At 35.1% G+C, this 20,553-nt stretch overlaps 1 protein-coding gene across 1 annotated transcript in view; it reads left to right on the top strand.

Moving 5' to 3' along the window:
* DNAH12 (dynein axonemal heavy chain 12) overlaps window positions 1-20,553 on the top strand; it is a 211,395-nt gene that overhangs the window by 104,346 nt on the left and 86,496 nt on the right. Inside the window, exons 36-44 of the mRNA XM_014793143.2 lie at window positions 2,574-2,693; window positions 4,416-4,604; window positions 6,539-6,690; window positions 8,951-9,089; window positions 10,481-10,647; window positions 12,795-13,050; window positions 14,701-15,000; window positions 15,534-15,712; window positions 17,047-17,239. Of these exons, the coding sequence (XP_014648629.2) occupies window positions 2,574-2,693; window positions 4,416-4,604; window positions 6,539-6,690; window positions 8,951-9,089; window positions 10,481-10,647; window positions 12,795-13,050; window positions 14,701-15,000; window positions 15,534-15,712; window positions 17,047-17,239 (1,695 nt within the window). The remainder of the gene's footprint in view (window positions 1-2,573; window positions 2,694-4,415; window positions 4,605-6,538; window positions 6,691-8,950; window positions 9,090-10,480; window positions 10,648-12,794; window positions 13,051-14,700; window positions 15,001-15,533; window positions 15,713-17,046; window positions 17,240-20,553) is intronic.

Raw genomic sequence — 20,553 nt, 5'->3', positions numbered from 1 at the left:
CACTCTGCCTATGTGGGTCCACAAGTTGCCTGAGGGCTTGCTGTTGGGTGGGGCCAGTCTCTAGGGCAGGCTGCTGGATTAAATTGGTGCTCTAGTGAGTGGGGAAGACCCTGGGCTAACAGACCAGGGGAGGAACTCCAATGGCGTCTGCCAGCATCTATGTCAGCACGCCTGTACTATGTCACAATAATGGCTGCTGCCAATGTCTCAGTCCCTGGGGAGGTCCCACCTCTCACTTAGATACACTCAGAGCCTATCAAGTGAGTCTCTTTTCATCAAAGGACTGGACACCTTTCTTTCTGGTGATTTTATGTTGCTTTTCAAAATAGGTGAATTTGTGCATGGGCCCTTTAAGAACAGGCTTTTTTTCCCCTTATGCCTGGTAGCTTTTCTGGGAATATTCCCTGTTGTAGTTAATAGCCAGAAAAGCTAGATATTATGACACTTGTCTCATTTGTGCTGGGTTCAAAAGCTGCTTATTGTGGTATTGCTACCCCACTCAGATCCCCCACTCCTCCAGGGAACGCTTTGTACCTTAAGATTGCTCCCAGCTGGCTGTGAAGCGCCGTGGCTTGAAAGTGGCTTTTTTCTCCCCAGAAAGGAATTTCTGCCTCTTCCACCTCAGTCAGCACTGTGCCTTGTGGGGGTTCTTTTTATCCAGTTTTCAGTTCTCTCTCAGGGGTAATTGTTCCAAGAGTAGTTGTAAATTTGTTGCATCCTCAGGAGGAGGTGAGTTCAGAGTCTGCCTGTGTTGCCATCTTGACACTGTCCAGCCCACTTCTGTTTTTGTTTATTTGAGTCTTCTCTCTTTTTTTTTCTTAATCTAGCTAAGGGTTTATTGATTTTGTTTATCTTTTCAAAACACCAACTCTTAGTTTTGTCAATTTTTTCTATTCTCTTTTTGACTTATTTCTGCTCTGATCTTTATTATTTCCTTCCTTATGCTAACTTTGGCTTTAGTTTGTTCTTTTTTTAGAGCTGTAAAATTAGGTTGTTTATTTCAGATCTTTCTTCTTTTCTTTAAATTTTATTTATTTATTTTCCCCCAAAGCCCCAGTAGATAGTTGTATGTCATAGCTGCACATCCTTCTAGTTGCTGTATGTGGGACGTGGCCTCAGCATGGCCGGGGAAGCGGTGCGTCAGTGCGCACCCGGGATCGAACCTGGGCCGCCAGCAGCGGAGCGCGTGCACTTAACCGCTAAGCCACGGGCCCAGCCCCTTTCTTCTTTTCTAATGTAAACATTTATTGCTATAAACTTCCTGGTAATACTGCTTTTGATGCATCTCATAAGTTTTGGTATATTGTGTTTCTGTTTTCATTTGTCTCAAGATATTTTTTGATTTTCCTTTTGAATTCTTGTTTGACCCAGAGGTTGTTCAAGAGTGTGTTATTTAGTTTCCATGTATTTGTGAATTTTCCAGTTTTCTTGCTGTTACTGATTTCTAGTTTCATTCTGTTGTTATTGGAAAAGATATTTGATATAATTTCTATCTTAAATTTGGTGACTTGTTTTGTGACCTAATGTGACCTATCCTGGAGAATGTTTCATGTGAGCATGAGAAGAATGTATATTCTTCTGCTGGTGGGTGAAAAGTTTCGTAAATGTCTGTTAGGTCCATTTGGTCTATAGTGGTGTTCAAATCCACTGTTTCTACATCCTGCTATCAGAATGAAGATTCCAAAACACAAATTCTTTCCATGTATTCCCTTACGTAAAACCGTCCATTGGAACCCTATTCCTCTTAGTGTGAGATCCTTAACATAGTCTATAAAGCCTTTCAGGATCTGACCCCTGTCTGCTTTGCAAGCCTTATTTCTTGCCCTTCCTCTTTCACACCCTATTTTCATATCCCACAGAATCCCCTTAATACTCTGTGTCCACTTACATCTCCATTTCTGTGTATATGTAGTTTCCCCTGCCTTGAACATCCTTCCCTTCTGCACCTGGCTAACTCATTTTCCTTCCAAATTCAGCTCCACTATTACTCCATCTAGGAAGCCTTCCTTGACTTATTTCTCTCCCGTTTCCCTCCTTGTCCTGCTCCCTGGGTCTCAGCTAATTGTTTATCCCAAATACTCTAGTAGCCTCCCCTCACCCTGGGACTTCCTCTGTCATGTCATTATTATACCATATTATTTTTGTCTATTTAATTTCAATATCACTCCTTTTCAGAGATCATGTGGTTTTTTCCCATATGCCCTAGCTTGGTATATAGTAAGTTTTTCATAAATGTTTGTTGAATAAATAGATGAGTGAATAGCTGTTAGAGACTTCATTTCTGCTATCCTGAGAACATTATTTGTTATCTTATAGTAGCTAGTTTTCATTTCTCAGAGAATTTAGAATAAGAATATGTTATGAACAATTGTGTGATATAACATGCTAAACTAAAATATTTGAGAGATGTTTTTATCAAGCCTACAATTTAAATTCTTTAAGTTTAAATGTTATAAAGACCTTATGGGAACCATGTATGCTTTTGTCAGTTTTTTAAATGAAACATTTATCTTGTTGTATTCTCCAAATAAGGTGAAAGTAAAGAAAAGTATCTTATTCTTTTTACTTGGCAGGAACTGATTCCTACAAGTGATAGCAATGTGGTTGTATCTCTCACACGCCTCTTTGAAATGTTACTCTGTGATGTGATAGAAAATGATCCTACAAGCAAGCACCTTCGTGTTTGGATTATGGTTGGTTTTATATTTAATGTGGTTGTTAATTACAGAATAAAATATGCCTCTGGCAGATGATACTTGTATTGAGAAAGACATTATAAGATCCAGAGCTGTTTTTTGGTGAGCACCAAAAGAATAGCTGAAGGCATTAAAGTTGCCCTGACTTGGTATTCTGATTTAAAAAATACTTCAAAGGAAATAAAATATGTCAGAATGAACCAAAACTACTCTATTATTTATGAAAGAACAATTTGATAAACACTTAATGAGGTGACTTAATATTAATCCAGTATGGACTTTAGGTGAACTGACTGTCTTAATGTTAAGCCAGGATGTAGACTGCAACAAGCTGGCTACAAAAGACCAGGAGCAGACAGCCACCCAGCTAGGTGGAGCATTGCTGGCAGAATCCATAGATCACATAGGTAGGGAGGAGTCAGTGGTTCAGGTTAGCTAATGTCTAGAGGTCAGGAAAGGCCAGAGAACATGACCCTAAAGGAACCAAAGGGAAGGAATGTGTTATTCTCTTCCCTGGTCTGTGGTACTTTCCCATCCACCATCTTATCCGTAAGTGCCTCCATCTCTTCTACTCAGTCTACCTTCACTTCTACACTGTGGTGATAGCAATTCCCTCCCATTGTTTTCCCTTCACCTTGTTGCCACAGAAAGTCTTCTACCTCAGACATCTCACATTCCAGGGTTCCCTGCTAACCATAATCTCTTCCTTTCCTCCTCCCTTTTTGTGTTTATTTCCCCCTATTTTAGAAGAAATTGAACAGACATGTTTGAAGTATCGTTTATTTGTATACTGTTTTCTCCCTAAGGTTGGAACTGCCTTTCACAGAACTAGTTGTTAATATTCTTCCATAGCTATCGGGGTTACCTTTTTATAGATAGAAGTATCCTAGGAATAGTTTACCTATATAACTTTCATGTTATATACTTCCTGAAAATTTTCATTCTGTTGGTAAACCTAAACTCCTCCAAATTTTTAAACAGTTCAGAATCACTTTTAGAGAATGATATAGATTGATACCTGGTTGAAAATTTTCTCTCTCTTCAAATATATTTGATAGGTTTTTTAGCTAGATAAGGCATGTACCCAGAGTAAAATTCATAAGGCAAAAGTAGGTTTTCCATCCATACCAGTCCCCCAGCCACCTTCAAGGCAACCACTATTTCCAGTGCCTTATGTAGCCTGCTAGAGGTATTTGACACATACTCTCTTTTATACATATACAATTTTTACACTTGTTAACATACTATAATACTGATTTGCATCTTTTCTCATAGTATACCTTGGAGATTGTTCCATATCGGTACTTATAGAGGTATCTTCTTTTCTAACAACTACGTGTATTCCATTGTATGTAGCATAATCCAATTAAGCAGACCCCTATTGAAGAACAGTTGGGTTGCTTCTGATCTTTTGCAATCACAAACAGTGCTACAGTGAATATTCTTATACATACATCATTTTAACAGATGGGAATATATTTGAGGATAAACTCCTAAAAGAGAAATTCCTACATCATTTGGCATGGACATTTTAAATTTAAATAGATAGTGCCAGAGAAATGACTGTTTATGTGACTTAGCTGTGTTCCGTTTCACTTTATTTATAAATCTGACCTTTTCTAAGTAGGTTAACCAGGACTCAATATGTTAAATTTTGGTTAATTTGTTAAAAATTTCTTTTAAATAATTAGTTTAACCTTATTTTTTTTTAACCAACAGGCTTGCTTCATATTTTCTTTGATTTGGTCCATTGGAGGAAGTTGTGATACAGATGGTCGCATTGTTTTTGATACTTTCATACGATTAATCATACTGGGAAAAGATGAAAGCAACCCAGTGCCTGACTCTGTGGGTAAATGGGAATGCCACTTTGATGAAAAAGGCCTAGTCTATGACTACATGTATGAGGTATGATATAAAATGCTTGTTATGATAAGCTATAAAACACAAAGTCTTGGATCGACAGACAAAACAAGGTTCCTATCCTAGAGTTATTTTGACTCCTATGGTTAGCATTTTAGTCCTTTCTCTTTAGTTTCTCCTCCTATAACTTGTGGACAGTATAGATAAACTTTAAGAATATTTTATAATTTCGGATTTAAATTAAATCTATTTTCTCCACTTTAAAAAAGAATTCACAAAAAGATTCTTTTAAACAGCAAGTATTTGAATAGTCATTTGATTCAATTCAGTTCACAGAGCCATAAGATCTGGATAGAGCCTTAATTGCAATTTTACTAAAATCTCAAGATTTATAGATAAAGAAGCAAACCCAGAAAGGCAAGTGGCTAACAGAGCCGGGACTTGAACCCAGCTCTCCCGACTGCCAGTGCAGAAATCTTTCCCCAAAACCATGTGAACACTGAATTTTAAGAATATGACCAGAAAGAGTTTCATCCTTGTTAGTCACAGTGGGAAGTCAATAAAATAATCTCTAAAACTAGAAAATCAAGAGGTGATAACATAAGAGTATTCATTAAGAATTGGAGGTAAATACCAAAATATCCAGCTTAAAGAGGTAAAGGTAGTGGCTGCTGGAGAGGAGAAAATGAGAGTGAGAAACTGCTGTTTCTCTTAACCTTGTAAAACTTTTGATTCTAAAATATGTGCATGTATAACTTTGATAAAAATAAAAGCTAAAACCTAAAAAAATAAAGAATATGCATTACTGAAAAAACATTCCCCACACTTGCAAAATTACCACCATCCAGACACACACCATATACATATATAATTTGCTAGAAAATAGGAAAAGATTCTTAGATGCCAGCCATAACACTGGAGCAGAGTCCAAGAGACCTCCTACTTTGCCAGTTATTAACCCTTTTGTTGCTTGATGGTGAGAGGCCTCGGGATCTCCAGGGAAGGGCAGGACTACCTGAAGAGGAAGATAATGGCCGGGGGGTTGGGGGTGGTGGGGCGGGGTGGATAGATTAGGGAGGCACTCAGGGGTGTCAGGACAGCAGCTATTTAGCCTCTGGTTCAGAAGAATTTCAATATTGTAACAATGCCAGTATGTCCTGGCTGAATATCAGCCTGGATCAAAAGGCAGAAGAGAATAATTTTAAAGGAAAAAATATAGTGAGTTCATTTGATATTTTGTTTCTAGTTAGATTATTGCTCCTTTACTTTAAAATGTGAAAACATAGGGGCCGGCCCTTTGGTATAGCGGTTAAGTTCGCGCGCTCTGCTTCAGTGGCCTGGGGTTCGCACATTCGGATCCCGGGCACAGACCGAGGCACTGCTTGTCAAGCCACGTTGTGGTGGTGCCCCTTATAAAGTAGAGGAACACAGGCATGGATGTTAGTCCAGGGCCAATCTTCCTCAGCAAAAAGAGGAGGATTGGCAACGGATGTTAGCTCAGGGCTAATCTTCCTCACACACACAAAAAATGTGAAAACATGAAGCCAAAGTCCAGTAAATTGTAACTTGGATCACATCAGAGTGGCTCCCAAATAAATACTTGATATATCAAAAGAACATCTTGAAGGCGTTTGGGGAAGATTAGAGTATTATGAAGACATAGAGGCAAAAATATCTGAAATTCTAGATATGATGAATTTGTGATAACTAAATTTCATTAAGTTCTTCAGGTTATCGTTGAAAAGAAAAATTAATCTAAAGAAAAATGTGTATTTCCTAAATTGGGTGGTGGATTCAGGGATGCTTATTGATCTGCTTCATGACTTAAAAATGTTATATACATTATTTTGGATAATATTTCATAATAAGGAGGGGAAAAGGTTAAAGTTTTTAAAAACAAATGTAACAGGGTGTTAAGAAGAGTCTTTCAGATATCTAGTGCATGGTTATAATATTTTAAAACTTATGTTCTCTTGTAGTTGAAAAACCGAGGTCGCTGGCTCCATTGGAATGAATTAATTAAAAGTACTAATTTAGGAGATAAACGTATCAGGATTCAAGATATCATAGTCCCTACAATGGACACCATTAGATATACATTTCTAATGGATTTGAGTATTACGTATGCAAAGTAAGGACTCTGTTATAAACATGTATTTTAAATACAACAGTGCCATTCCAATAGGATCATAGGATTTTTTAAGTAAATTTTGAGGTCATCCATCTTCAGATTACTGAGACCCTGGGGAATTAATTGGCATGTCCACAGTGACATCTGTTACTTGTGGCAAGCCTAGAGTCCAGGTTTCCTGTTGCCCACTCCAAAGCCTTTTCTGTCATACTTTGTTTGCCTCATAAGCCACCTTATATTTCTTTTATTTGTAACAACAGACAAAAAGTCAGTTGCAGTGTTATTGTTGAAAAGGTATGCATTCTACTGAAGGGTTCATTGCATTCCTGAGGTATCAGACTAAACATGATCCACATTCTCCCAGTATATTTAGCATTTTCCAAATATGTCCTATGCCAGTTAAGATGAACATGAAAAACTTAGACTTAAATCAAAAGAGCACATCAAAAAACAGTACATGGAACTGATCAAAAGCCTACCACGTACCTGAGGCATATCCATACCAGCTTTCTTAGTAACATTTTTGTAGTTAATTTTTCTTTTAAAACATTAGGCATAATTTATCATTAATACTTTTTCAACTACACAAGCTTACATTATATGCATGAATGTCATGGTTTATTTGTTTTTGATAAAAAACCTGTTCCCAAGTGAATTTTGTGACAATTTTATCTTAATTAAAAAAACAGGACAAATAGTTTATGAGGGAACATTATTTTATCCCTATTTTGTACCTGTAGTTGCATTTTTGCATTTAAAGGCTAATATTAAGAACTTTCTTGGGCAAGGAAGGCACTTGCCAATTCTGGGGAATAACTATTATAGGAGTTATTTTGTGTCATGAACCATTTGTCAGAATAATGGTTTTAAATGAATAAGTACAAACATAGGATTACAAAGGAAATCACATATTGAATTATATTTATTAAATATTGAACAAATTTGAGTATTGTAGTAATATATGTGCTTCTTTATTAACACATTAAATAATAAGATCTAGTCATGGGTATGATGACTATCATAATTTTGAAAAAGTAATGGGTGTAAGTGATATTTTTAACATATCTGTAACAATTGCCATATTTAGGATAATATCTATGATTTCAATTGATGACGAAGACACAGGTACTATTAATACAATTGCTCCGTTTTAGTTAAGGATAGTGAAAGTAAAGATAAAACCTTTTGTCATCCAAGTTCACAGATTCTCTGAATATTGCCTAAGAATTTCTTCAGTTGGTCTATGGATCCCAATTTAAGAACAGTATTTTATTTAATAAAATTATTTTAATAATTAGTTTTCCATAAGGTGAATGTTACTCAGACTGGGACATGTAGATGAATTCTCAGGTGTCACTGTAGTTCTAACAGAATTTTAACTTTATGTTTATGCTTCAATGATAATTTTAAAAATTAATATTAGCATAATTTGGGTCACTTAGATGATTCACTGTAACTGAATACTGCTGCTCAGTTTTAGTGCCAGCCTTTGTGTTTGTCTTTAGGTATTTAGTGTGGTGCCAAGTTATCACTCAAAGTGACAGTATTTAATTTTAATTCAGTATTGCTCAAACTGGGATTCCCCAGAGTTCTGTGAACATAAACTCATAGGATTATTTTCCCTTTAAAATTAGTTGTGATCACTCAAGAATGAGAAACCCTGCTTCAGGCCTCACTGAATGGAGAATTTCTTTGAGTTTGCTTGTAGACAAGTCTTTTCAGTTGGTAACTCTGACTTGATTCTAAAATGCTATTAACTGGTATACAGAACTATTAGCTTTAAAATTCACTGTCACTTAGTTTCTCACAAAAACTTTATACTATTGAGATAACTGTGAAACAGTGTAAACCTGTCTTACTGTCATCATCTTAATAGTCTATTCTACGCTGCACCTGCTTGCCTGTATCTCTAACTAGAAAGTACGAATATAGCACTTTTCTGAGGAGGCAAACTTTGATTTTCTTTTGTGAAAGTTAAGCATGTTATTACTTGTTTTATGAGTGTTTTTTGCATGTAGCAATTTACATGTATTCAAATAATAGATTGTTACTATTAAAGTCTCAGTAACAATAAGCAAAAATATGTGCCAGTCATTACTTTTACCAGTCTTTCATGAAACAACAATAGATTAAAATGTGAATTTTTAAATGAGGATGATTTGATTATTATTTATATTTTCAACTAACTCCAGCCTCCTTTAGTAGAAATGTTCTCTGACTTTTCCCTCTTTTGAATGATATGTTCATTGTTTTCATAAAGGCCACTGCTTTTTGTGGGTCCAACGGGTACAGGAAAATCAGTGTATGTGAAGGATAAGCTAATGAATCACTTGGAAAAGGACCAGTACTTTCCTTTTTATGTTAATTTCTCTGCACGGACCAGTGCCAACCAGGTTCAGGTTAGTTTAAAGCCGGAAACGTGAGTCTATAATTATGAATTTTTTTACCTTATTTGATTAGTGTATAAAATTATATATTAAATGAGTAGCTGTGTAAATCTTCTATGGATTTAAATAAAACTTCAAAACTTTTATTTTGGTTTTACAAGTTTTAAAAATCAAGTTTTAAGGACAAAAGTTCAAGAGAACATTTTTGCGTTAATACTGGATTGTTGAGCTTCATCACCTTTTTTTCAAGCCCAGAAAGAAGGAACAATTGATTTCTTAACTGGAGAAGGGAGTATAAGAGAAGGGAGGTGGCAGAGAGAGAGAGGGAACTTTGGATTGTTCTTTCTAGACTCTCCTAAATGGTCCCTAGGGACATTTACTACTTACTGAGGCTCTGACAGTGAAAGATCTTTCGAACCATGGACTATCGTATGACTTTCTGTGACAGGCACCATGTAGCTGTGCAGCCCACCCTTTACCCCCAAATGTGCCCAGATGAAAGTACTGCATCGGACCTTTTCTATCACCATTTTTATCATCCATTCCTAAATTTATGTCTGTCCATTCTCTTCTGACCTATGGGGCTCATTTCCGTTGTTTTAAGCTTATAGACTTATTAATTCCCTTAACTTCAAAATCTTACAAATTTATTACGCTTTTAGATATTGGTTTTTTTTTTGGTGAGGAAGACTAGCCCTGAGCTAACTAACATCCTATGCTAATCCTCCTCTTTTTGGCTGAGGAAGATTGGCCCTTGGCTAACATCCGTGCCCATCTTCCTCTACTTTACACGGGACGCCGCCACAGCGTGGCTTAACAAGCAGTGCGTCGGTGTGCGCCCGGGATCCGAACCTGCGAACCCTGGGCTGCTGAAGCGGAGCGCCTGCACTTACCCGTTGCGCCACCAGGCCAGCCCCCACTTTTAGATATTAAGTTAAAGTTAATAGCTATCTTGGGGTATCCAATGAGGAAAATATTTTGTGTGTATATAATAACATACATAATATCACAATATAATATATGATATTATATATAATCATGCAATATATCACATATATTATTATATATGATTATATATGATATATAATATATAATAATATATGTGATATATTACATATTATAATATACAGTATTATATATAATTATGGAATATATTATATAATATAAATATATAAGTATATATGTATGTAACAATTCTTGGCACATAGAAGGATTTCAATAAATGCTCTTTGAATGATATTGAATATGAAGTTTGATATCACCCTAAAAATGGATAAATAAATACACACACACATAGTGCTGCTTAGCATTATTTCCTTACATAATTGGACTGTTAAATTCCTTCTTTTTTCTTCTGGTGTTAAGTATGGCTTTAAATATACTATTTCTCCTTTATATTTTAGAACATTATTATGGCTAGATTGGATAAAAGACGCAAAGGAGTTTTTGGACCACCTATGGGAAAGAAGTGTATAATTTTTATAGATGACATGAATATGCCTGCATTGGAGAAATATGGAGCTCAACCTCCTATTGAATTATTACGACAATTTTTCGACTGTGGAAATTGGTAACTATTTAATTGAAGTCTTAATTAGCCATGCTGAGGTCATTTTTTGTTCTCTTTTAGTTTATCACATCAAAATAATACATTTTTAAAAATTATTTATGGAAGAAAATGGTTGCTCAGATTTTCCTATACAGTACAGAAATTTTTGGAAGACTTTTCTATACCTTTTTATACTATTCTTTCTTCTGAATGTGTGAGTTAGGTAACTGGGATGAATAATTTAGTATTGGAAATGTATTTATTCAATAATATAGTATATTCTTTCCTTTTCAACTATTATTTTCCATTATTGAAAATAACTTACAGATTGCATCTTTCAAAGTACCATTCTACCAGCGCTGAGAACTTGTGGGTAGTCTCCAACCTAAGTAACCATAATCAGTACCCTATGTTTCTACCGTTTTAAATTCTCTATATTTTCTGTGACTGTTTGGGACTACCATATTTTTGAGATGGCTTGATTTTGACAGCAATTTCATAGATAACTCTTCCGTTCCCTCCACCCCATTTTATGATGATATGATTAGTTTCCAACACACAAGACAGTGTATCTTTTAGTTAGGATTAATAATTCTTCATTTCCTCCTCTTAAATATAGTTTCCTAATCCCCAGTATGCCATGATTTTTATTTCAAGGCAAGGGTAGACTAATTTTGAAGCTAATACATTTTCATTATTGCTGCAGGCCCTTAGGATCCAGCCTCCAGGAGATAATCGTTGTTAATAGTGTATTCTCTATTCCGCCAAGGTTTTTTCCTATATAAATAAATTTTTATTTTTTAAAAATAGACTCATATTATGCATAATGTTTTGCAACTTATTAGTACTTAAATATGGATCTTGAACACCTATCCATATTATTTGTCGCATTCATTTTATTGGCTTTTAATACTATTTAGTTGTGTGGGTCTTGCCATAATTTACTTAACTAGTCCCCTATTGACAGTTATTAGTGTTGTTGCCAAAAACCAAGTCATATTTTCATACTCTCTAGGGTACTATTAGACTAAGGACTGGCTATATAGATTTCTCCCACTCTGCTTTTTGTAAGAACTTCAATATTAAAAGACTTAATGGCCTGTTAGAAATAGGCACCTTTTCTCTCTGAGTGGTTCCAACTAAATTGAGATATTTATAAACTCCTTTCTGATTAAAACTTCTTTGGAGCTTTGTTATTTCCTAATGGGTCCCTTTTTATATAACAAAAGTATATAGGTACTATTTAGACATCCTTATGTGCTCTGAAGATAAGATTTGAGATGAGAAAAAGAAATCAGGACTTTGCGGTAAGTAAGATGACTATATAGTTTATTGTTCAAACTGGAACATTTCTGAGAGTAAAAGGGGAGTGTTAGTAATAATTACTCCAGGACAAGCACAAACCAGAATTGTCCTAGGAAAATTGGGACGTATGGTCACCCTAATTATAACCAACTACAAACAAGATTGATCTCTCATCCATGCTTCTGGATTTAGAGTGAGAAGAGGAAAAGCGGAGAGTCTAATTGGAAAGAAGAATAGGAGGAAAGAAAGGGAAGGGCATGAGGAAAGGACATTCTAGAGACCCAGAATCTGGGCAACAGAATCAGTGTCACTGAAAGGAGAAATAGAATGCTGCTTTAAAAAAAAAGTTTTCTCCACAGATTGGTGCTTGCCTGAGGCAGGGGGTGGGGAGTGGGTGAAATGGGTGAAGTGGGTCTAAAGGAACAAATTTCCAGTTATAAAATGAATAAATCATGGGAATGTAATGTACAGCACAGTGATTATAGTTATTAATACTGTATTGCATATTTGAAAGTAGCTAGGAGAGTGGATCTTGAAAGGTCTCATCAAAGGAAAAAAATTTTCTAACTATATATGGTGATGAAGGTTAATTGGACTCACTGTGGGGATCACTTTGCAATATATATATACAAATATTATAAATATCAAATCATTACACTACCTACTGAAACTAATGTGTCAATTATACCTCAATAAAAGAATTAAAGGAATCCTTAAAAAAAGTCCTCTCCTACTCCAAGCATTATCTAAAGTTCTTCCTTTTAGACAAGCTAAAATCAAATTAAGTTACTAGGGTATCTACATTTCAGTCCATCTTATTGGCTTTATAACTGATTGTTTTGGAATTTTTATGTGCTTTCAAGGTATGACCTTAAGGACACAAGTAAAATCACATTGGTTGACATAGAGCTGATTGCTGCCATGGGCCCTCCAGGTGGTGGAAGAAATCCAGTCACTCCCCGTTTTATTCGACATTTCAACATCTGCACTATTAATACTTTTAGTGATGAAACTATGGTTCGAATCTTCTCATCAATTGTAGCATTCTACTTTAGGACTCGTGAATTTCCTCCAGAATATTTTTTGATTGGGAACCAAATTGTCAGTGGGACTATGGAGGTAAGCAAATAATGCAATACAAAATGTTTTGGTATTATGTATTTCTCTACTTTGGTCTTCAGTGTCACAGAAGCTGTTAAGAAGCCTTGAGAACAGGAAGATCATAGGCTTTGAAATGAGGGACTCTAACTGGGTTTGAGCCCTGACTGCTATTTCCTAATGATATGGCCTTGAGCAAGTAATCTGACCTTCCAGAAACTCAATTTTTTAATCACTGAAATGGGAGATAATACTTATTTCACAAGGTTGTTATAAAGAAATCATCCAGAACCAGTATCTGCCACATCATAGATGTTTTCCTAATTGTTAGGTTCCTACTCTGTCTGGTATTTATTGATTTTCTTTTCTTTCTCTTCCCTCCCTTTCTTCATGTTTGTCTTAAAAAAAAAAAAAGTAACTTAAGCAGCTTATGAATACATTATTTTTAGCCAGATGACATAACTTAGGAGTAGCAGTGAAAAAATAATAATAAGGAAATACAAGAGTAGGAACAGAAAACAAGACTGCCCATATGGCCAAAGAGCAGCTCTTAACTTATTCAAGGTAATAATAATGCTCCGCTCAGAGGCTGGAGCCAGCCTCATTGCTAATGGTAAAAGGAAAATATGTATTTAAGGTAAGTCAGTGATAATCTCATTGAACTAAGCTTTCTGGAGCCTTGAAAAAGTGGAGTTCACTGCAACCAGAAGCAAAAAGCTCCTTAGAATCATTCCATCAGTTTCCAAGAGCATTGTGTCTTTCTAAAGTTCTTCTCGCCTTGTTCCAGTGGAAAATTTATTCTGTTAAAATAGAGAAACTATGAACAAAGAGATAGTAAATTGTAATCACTATATTTATTCTGATACAGCAAAGTGCTTTTACTTATAAAATATATTTATATGTCAGGCATCTCCTGGAAAGAGGGGGGAGTTGGTCAGGCAGAATGGGATACAGAAGCGATCTTTTTTTTTTTTCTGTCTCTGAAGCATTATAGACCTACCATGTGTGGAGGTTAGGGAAGGGGGGATGAATCCTAGAACACTTATAAATAAAAAACAACTTTATTTGTTTTTTTTTCAGGCTATATCATAAAAGATTTGATTTACCTTCCTTAAAGAGAATATTAAACTTCCTTTGATGAATTTAGCATATAGTAAAAATATACTTCATTTGCATATTATAGCCAATTAAGATAGAAGGAAGAAGAGGGGAGAGAAAATAAGAGAAAGAAGGAAAGGGAGAGAACACTCTGGTTTGTTTTGAAGTCAATGGTAGTCAAAAGGAAATTGTTTCAGCCTCGTCTTCATTTGGAATGCTTCAGAATGAGTTATCTGATATCACTTTCTACTAAAGTTTTTGTTAACTACTTAATCCCAGGTCATTAACCTTTAAATGGAATAACCATAATAATTGGGAAATAAAAGTATTTTCACTTCTTGGGCTTGGATGGAATCAGATAATATTAAGTACCTTCAACTTCATGATCCCTGGTTGGGTGCTATAAACCAAAATAGATAGATATATGTCATGCTAGGCTTAGTACTATACAATTTTCCAAGCCAAAATAACCTGATAGGATAAATAAAATATTTTATACAATATACTATTTGTTACATAGCTTTGCTGATTATAAGCATTTTATTTTTGCTTTGTTGCTTTTTTCATATTCAGATATATAAACGATCCATGGAAAGTCTTTTGCCCACTCCCACAAAGTCTCATTACACTTTCAACTTGCGGGATTTTTCACGTGTCATCCAGGGCTGCTTACTCATTGAAAGAGATGCTGTGGAGAGCAAGCACACTATGACCCGTCTGTTTGTGCATGAGGTTCTCCGAGTGTTTTATGATCGCCTCATTAATGATGATGATCGATGCTGGCTGTTCAATTTAACCAAAGCTGTTATAAAAGACCATTTTAAAGAATCATTTGATAGTATTTTTTCACATTTGAGGAAAGAGAATGCACCAGTGAGTGTATTTAGTGATTAAAAACGTATTAAGTTAAAACGGTACAATAGCATGAATTGTTACAATCAACTTATCTTTAAAAAATACTACTGCTTCTTAATGATCATATTCTTTTAACTTTCCTGAAGATTTGTCTTCAGAGGAATTATGTATGTAACATAGAAGTTATTTAAAGAATAAAACCTTACATGATAGGGATTAAATGATATAATAGATATCAAGTGCTTAACATGGTGACCATCCCTTAGTAATTACTATAAATGAGAGTCACTGAGAATGATTTCTCCAGCCTCTGGGGGCAGGGGGAACTTAATATGATAGCAAAAAGCTCTTTTCTTTTTATTTCCTAAGGATATAATTTAATTGCGGTATTAATTTTACAAGTATATTATTTATTACCCTAATGTTTAAAAGCATTATCTAATTGATAATCATCCTATAACACAGACAAAACAAAATTTTGTATAACATTTTCTTACATTTATTTTACAAAAATTTTTAAGTTGTGTAATTTGTTGATTTCCATTCTATAGGTAACTGAAGAGGACTTAAGAAATCTCATGTTTGGCGACTACATGAATCCTGACCTTGAAGGAGACGATCGAGTCTATATTGAAATTCCAAATATTCATCATTTTAGTGACATTGTGGACCAATGCTTAGATGAGTATAATCAAACTCACAAAACAAGAATGAATCTTGTAATTTTTAGGTACCTACATTTGGTATTGGTGGTTGAAATTGCTATTTGTAAGATTTTATTGTGAAATATTTAAAATGTACAAAAAAATATGAAGAAAAATATGGTGAATAACCTTGTACCCATCACCTGGCTTAAGACATAAAATATTAGCAATTTATTTGAAGTCCCTTGTGTAGCCAACCGTCCCTGAATCACTGCATTCCCATCATAGCCTTCAGGAGTAAAAAGAAACTCATGTGTTTCTTTGGACTTTTACTACACATATGTGTTCCTAAACATATATGCACAGTCTTATTTTGCATGTTTAAAACTCATATGAATGGTATCATTCTGTATGCATTCTCCTGCAAGTTGGTTTATTCCATATTGTTTGTGAGATTCAAAAAAATGAATTTTTATTACTATATTGCATGCCATTGTAGAATATAACAGTGTAGTCATTCTTCTGAGATAGGCTTTTAGTTGACTTCTAGTTTTCGCAATTATAAAAAAGGTTTGAACACTGAAGTCTCCTTGGGTACATGTGTAAGAATTTCTCTAGGCTATATTCCTAGAAGTGGAATTATGGTGTTATGATATGTAAGCATCTTCTATTTTACTAAGTTTTGCCAAAGTATCTTCAAAAATGACTATTTTTTTTAGGAGCTTCCATTGTTGCTCACCCTTGCCAACAATTAGGGTTTTCAGACGTGGTAAGTTTTGCCAGTCTAAGGAGAGTGGAATGGTGTCTCATTGTGGCTCTAATTTTAATTTCCCTAACACTAGTGAGGCTCAGTCTCTTTCCCAATCCTAGTATTAAAAGATTGAAGAAGTGTTTTTAGTAAAAGCAATAATACACTCCCAGTCTAAGCAGTTACAATTTCATTTTATTTCTATAATTTGTATATTACATTTCCTGAATTTGTACTTCAGTTTTTCTTTGCATCAAATGATCCAATTGTAACTGCTTTTGAAAAAAATCACTTTTTGATGATTACCTCTTTAAAATTGGGATAGAGGGGCCAGCCTGGTGGCATAGTGGTTAAGTTCGCGCGCTCCGCTTTAGCAGCCTTGGGTTCGCGGGTTCGGATCCCAGGCAAGGACATCCACACCGCTCGTCAGGCCATGCTGTGGCAGCGTCCCATATACAAAAGAGAGGAAGATTGGCACAAATGTTAGCTCAGGGACAATCTTCTTTACACACACACACACACAAAAACAAAACACATCCTAAAAAAAAAAAACATTGGATAGTAACATATGGGACAGCAAAGTCCATCCTTCTAGGAAAGTAAAACGATAGTTATGTGTAAATATACATTTGCATTCATATTTTTTGGTATAATAATATTGACGTTTCGTAGGTATGTACTGGAACATTTATCGCGAATATGTCGAATTCTAAAGCAGTCTGGTGGAAATGCTTTGCTTGTTGGACTTGGAGGAAGTGGTCGTCAATCTTTAACTCGTCTGGCTACATCCATGGCAAAAATGCAGATTTTCCAACCAGAAATTTCTAAGAGCTATGGTATGAATGAGTGGAGAGAGGATCTGAAGGTAAAATTATGAGCAGTGTCTAAAATAATATCAGTGCCGCCTTTTACCTGTGAAGAGAGAGCCAGCCTGTATAACTGTGCACTGAATACACTGGTGATGATGATGATAATATTATCCATAGAGCAGTTACTGTGTGTGCTGAGCACTGTTCTGAGTACAAACATAATCTCATTCTATAGGCACAACAATTCAATGCAACATATATGGTTGTCTCTGTGTTTTACTGATGAGGAAACAAGTTGAGGGAAGGTATACACAGCAGAGCAGGATTTATAACTTATCCACCACACTGTTACCACTGCTGCCACTGCTTATATCTTTATTCTAGTTCAGAGAAGGCTTATTTCAGATAAATGTATGTTTTCCAGCAGACTGTTAAATAAGAATCTCAGTGATAATGATGATGTCATTACTGTTGTCCAATCTTAATAGCTTCTTTGGACCTGTGTTGCTGTTCCCAGTAACCAATAGTATAGTGGAGTGTATACTTGGGGCCCCATCCTCCTGTGCCTAGGGCTCTGCAGGCCCCAGAGCAGAGATGACCCGAAGTGAAAAAAAGGAAGGGAAATATTGCTGGACTTTTTTCTCTTTCACTTACCCTCACACACTAAATTTCTACATCTTAAAAGTTAGCATAGAGAACTGAGCTTTTCTTGGCTACTTGCAGGTGGAAACGTTAGAATCCAAGCTGATGTCAAAGAGGTCTACATAGACATGGGAGGAAAAATTACATTTTTCTTTTTCAGCTCTCACTTTAGAGGGAAATTTTTGATACATTTACTAACAAATGAACTAACAGATTTATAAAGCAGAATACTATAGTAGAAAGAACATGGACTTTGAAGTTAGGCAAACTCAGTTTTAATTCCTGCTCTACATGATTTGTTAGTTATATTATCTTGGGCATGTTACTAAATCTTTCTGTGTTTAATTTCTTCATTCGTTTTTAGGAATTTACCCATTTCTTCTAGGTTATACAATTTGTTGGCATACAATTGTTAATAGTATTCTCTTATAATTCTTTTTAATTTCTGTGGCATGCATTGTAATGTCCCCTTTCATTTCTGATTTTAGTTATTTGAGTCTTCTCTCTTTTTTTCTTAATCTAGCTAAGGTTTTACCAATTTTGTTGATATTTTCAAAAAATCAATTCTAATTTCCATTAATTTTCTATTCTCTATTTCATTTACTTCTGCTCTAATCTTTATTATTTCCTTCCTTCTGCTAGCTTTGGGTTTAGTTTGTTCATCTTTTTCTAGTTCCATAAGGCGTAAAATTAGGTTGTTGAGTTGAGATCTTCTTTTTTAACGTAAGCATTTGCAAATATAAACTTCCCTCTTAACACTGCTTTTGCTGCATCCCATAAGTTTTATATCTTGGATTTTCATTTTCATTTGTTTCAAGAAATTTTCTAATTCTCCTTGTGATTTCTTCTTTGACCTATTGGTTGTTTAAGAGTATATTGTTTAGTTCCCATGTATTTGTGGATTTTCCAGTTTTCCTTCTGCTATTGATTTCTAGTTTCATTCCATTGTGATCAGAAAAGATGTTTGATATGACTTCAGACTTCTTAAATTTGTTAAGACTTGTTTTGTGTCCTAACGTGTGATTTATCTTGGAGAATGTTTTATGTGTGCATAAGATGAATGTGTATTCTGCTGTTGTTGGGTGGAGTGTTCTGTATATACCTGTTAGGTCCAGTTGGTCTACAGTGTTGCTCAAATTCTCTATTTCCTTGTTGATCTCCTGTTTAGTTGTTCTGTCCCTTATTGAAAATGGGATATTGAAGTCTCCTACTATTGTGTTGCTGTCTATTTCTCCCTTTAATTCTGTCAACGTTTGCTTTATATATTTAGGAGCTCTGCTGTTTGGTACATAAATATTTATAATTGTTATATCTTCCTGATAAATTAACTCTTTTATTATTATATGTTTCTTGTCTCTTGTGACAGTTTTTGACTTAAAGTCTATTTTGTCTGATATTAGTGTAGCCACCTTGCTCTCTTTTGGTTACCACTTGCATGGAACATCTTTCCAATCCTTTTACTTTGAGCCTATGTGTGTCCTTTGGTCTAAGGTGAGTCTCTTATAGGCAGCACATCATTGGATCCTGTTTTTTTATCCATTCAGCCAATCTATGTCTTTTGATTGTGGAATTTAATCTATTTACATTTAAAGTAATTGCTGATAGGAAAGGAATACTAATGACATTTTGTTACTTGTTTTCTGTATGTTTTATAGCTTTTTTTGTCCCTCATTTCCTCTCTTACTGCCTTCCTTTGTGTTTTGTTGATTATTTGTAGTGACATGCATTTATTCCCTTCTCATTTCCTTTTGTGTATATTCCAAAGATATTTTCTTTGTGGGTACCATTGTGATTACATAAGACATCTTAAAGTTATGACAACCTATTTTAAACTGATAACTTTAATCACATACAAAAACTCTACTTATTTACATCTGCCCCCCCCACTTTATGTTATTGATATCACAAGTTACATCTTTATTGATTGTGTACCCATTAACACAGATTTATAGGAGTTTTTTTGTGCTTTTGTCTTTTAGATTCTATACAAGAACTAAAAGTGGATTTATACACCAAAATTACAATCATATAGAATTCTATGTTTGTCCATATATTTACCTTTACTGGAGAACTTTATACTTTTGTATGGCTTTGTGTTGCTGTCTAGCATCCTTTTGTTTTAACTTGAAGGACTCTCTTTAGCATTTCTTGAAGGGCAGGTCTAGTGGTACTGAATTCTCTCAGCTTTTTTTTCTATCTGAGAAGGTCTTAATTTATTTATTTTTGAAGGATAGTTTTTCCAGATACAGTATCCTTGGTCGACAGTATTTTTCTTTCAGCACTTTGAATATATCATTCCATTCCCTTCTTGCCTGCAAGGTTTCTGCTGAGAAATATGCTGCTAATCTTATGGAAGCTCCCTTGTATATGATAAGCAGCTTTTCTCTTGCTGCTTTCAAGATTCTCTCTTTGTCTTGGACTTTCAACAGTTTGATTATATGTCTTGGTGTGTGGGTCTATTTGGGTTTATCCTAGTTGGAGTTTGTTGAGCTTCTTGAATTTGTGTGTCCATTTCTATCCTCAGATTTGAGAAGTCTTTAGCCATTATTTATTCAAATAAGTTCTCTGCCCCTTTCTCTCTCTCTTCTCCTTCTGGTACTCCCATAATGCATATATTGGTTCATTTAATCGTATCCCCTAAGTCCCTTAGGCTCTGTTCACTTTTCTTCATTCATTTTTCTTTTTGCTCCTCTGACTCAATGATTTCAAATGACCTGTCTTTAGGTTC

The sequence above is a fragment of the Ceratotherium simum genome, chromosome 5 (genome assembly GCF_057802395.1).
Source record: "Ceratotherium simum simum isolate JZ-2026a chromosome 5, ASM5780239v1, whole genome shotgun sequence".
Taxonomy (NCBI): domain Eukaryota; kingdom Metazoa; phylum Chordata; class Mammalia; order Perissodactyla; family Rhinocerotidae; genus Ceratotherium; species Ceratotherium simum.
This window is presented reverse-complemented; position numbering and strand designations above follow the sequence as displayed.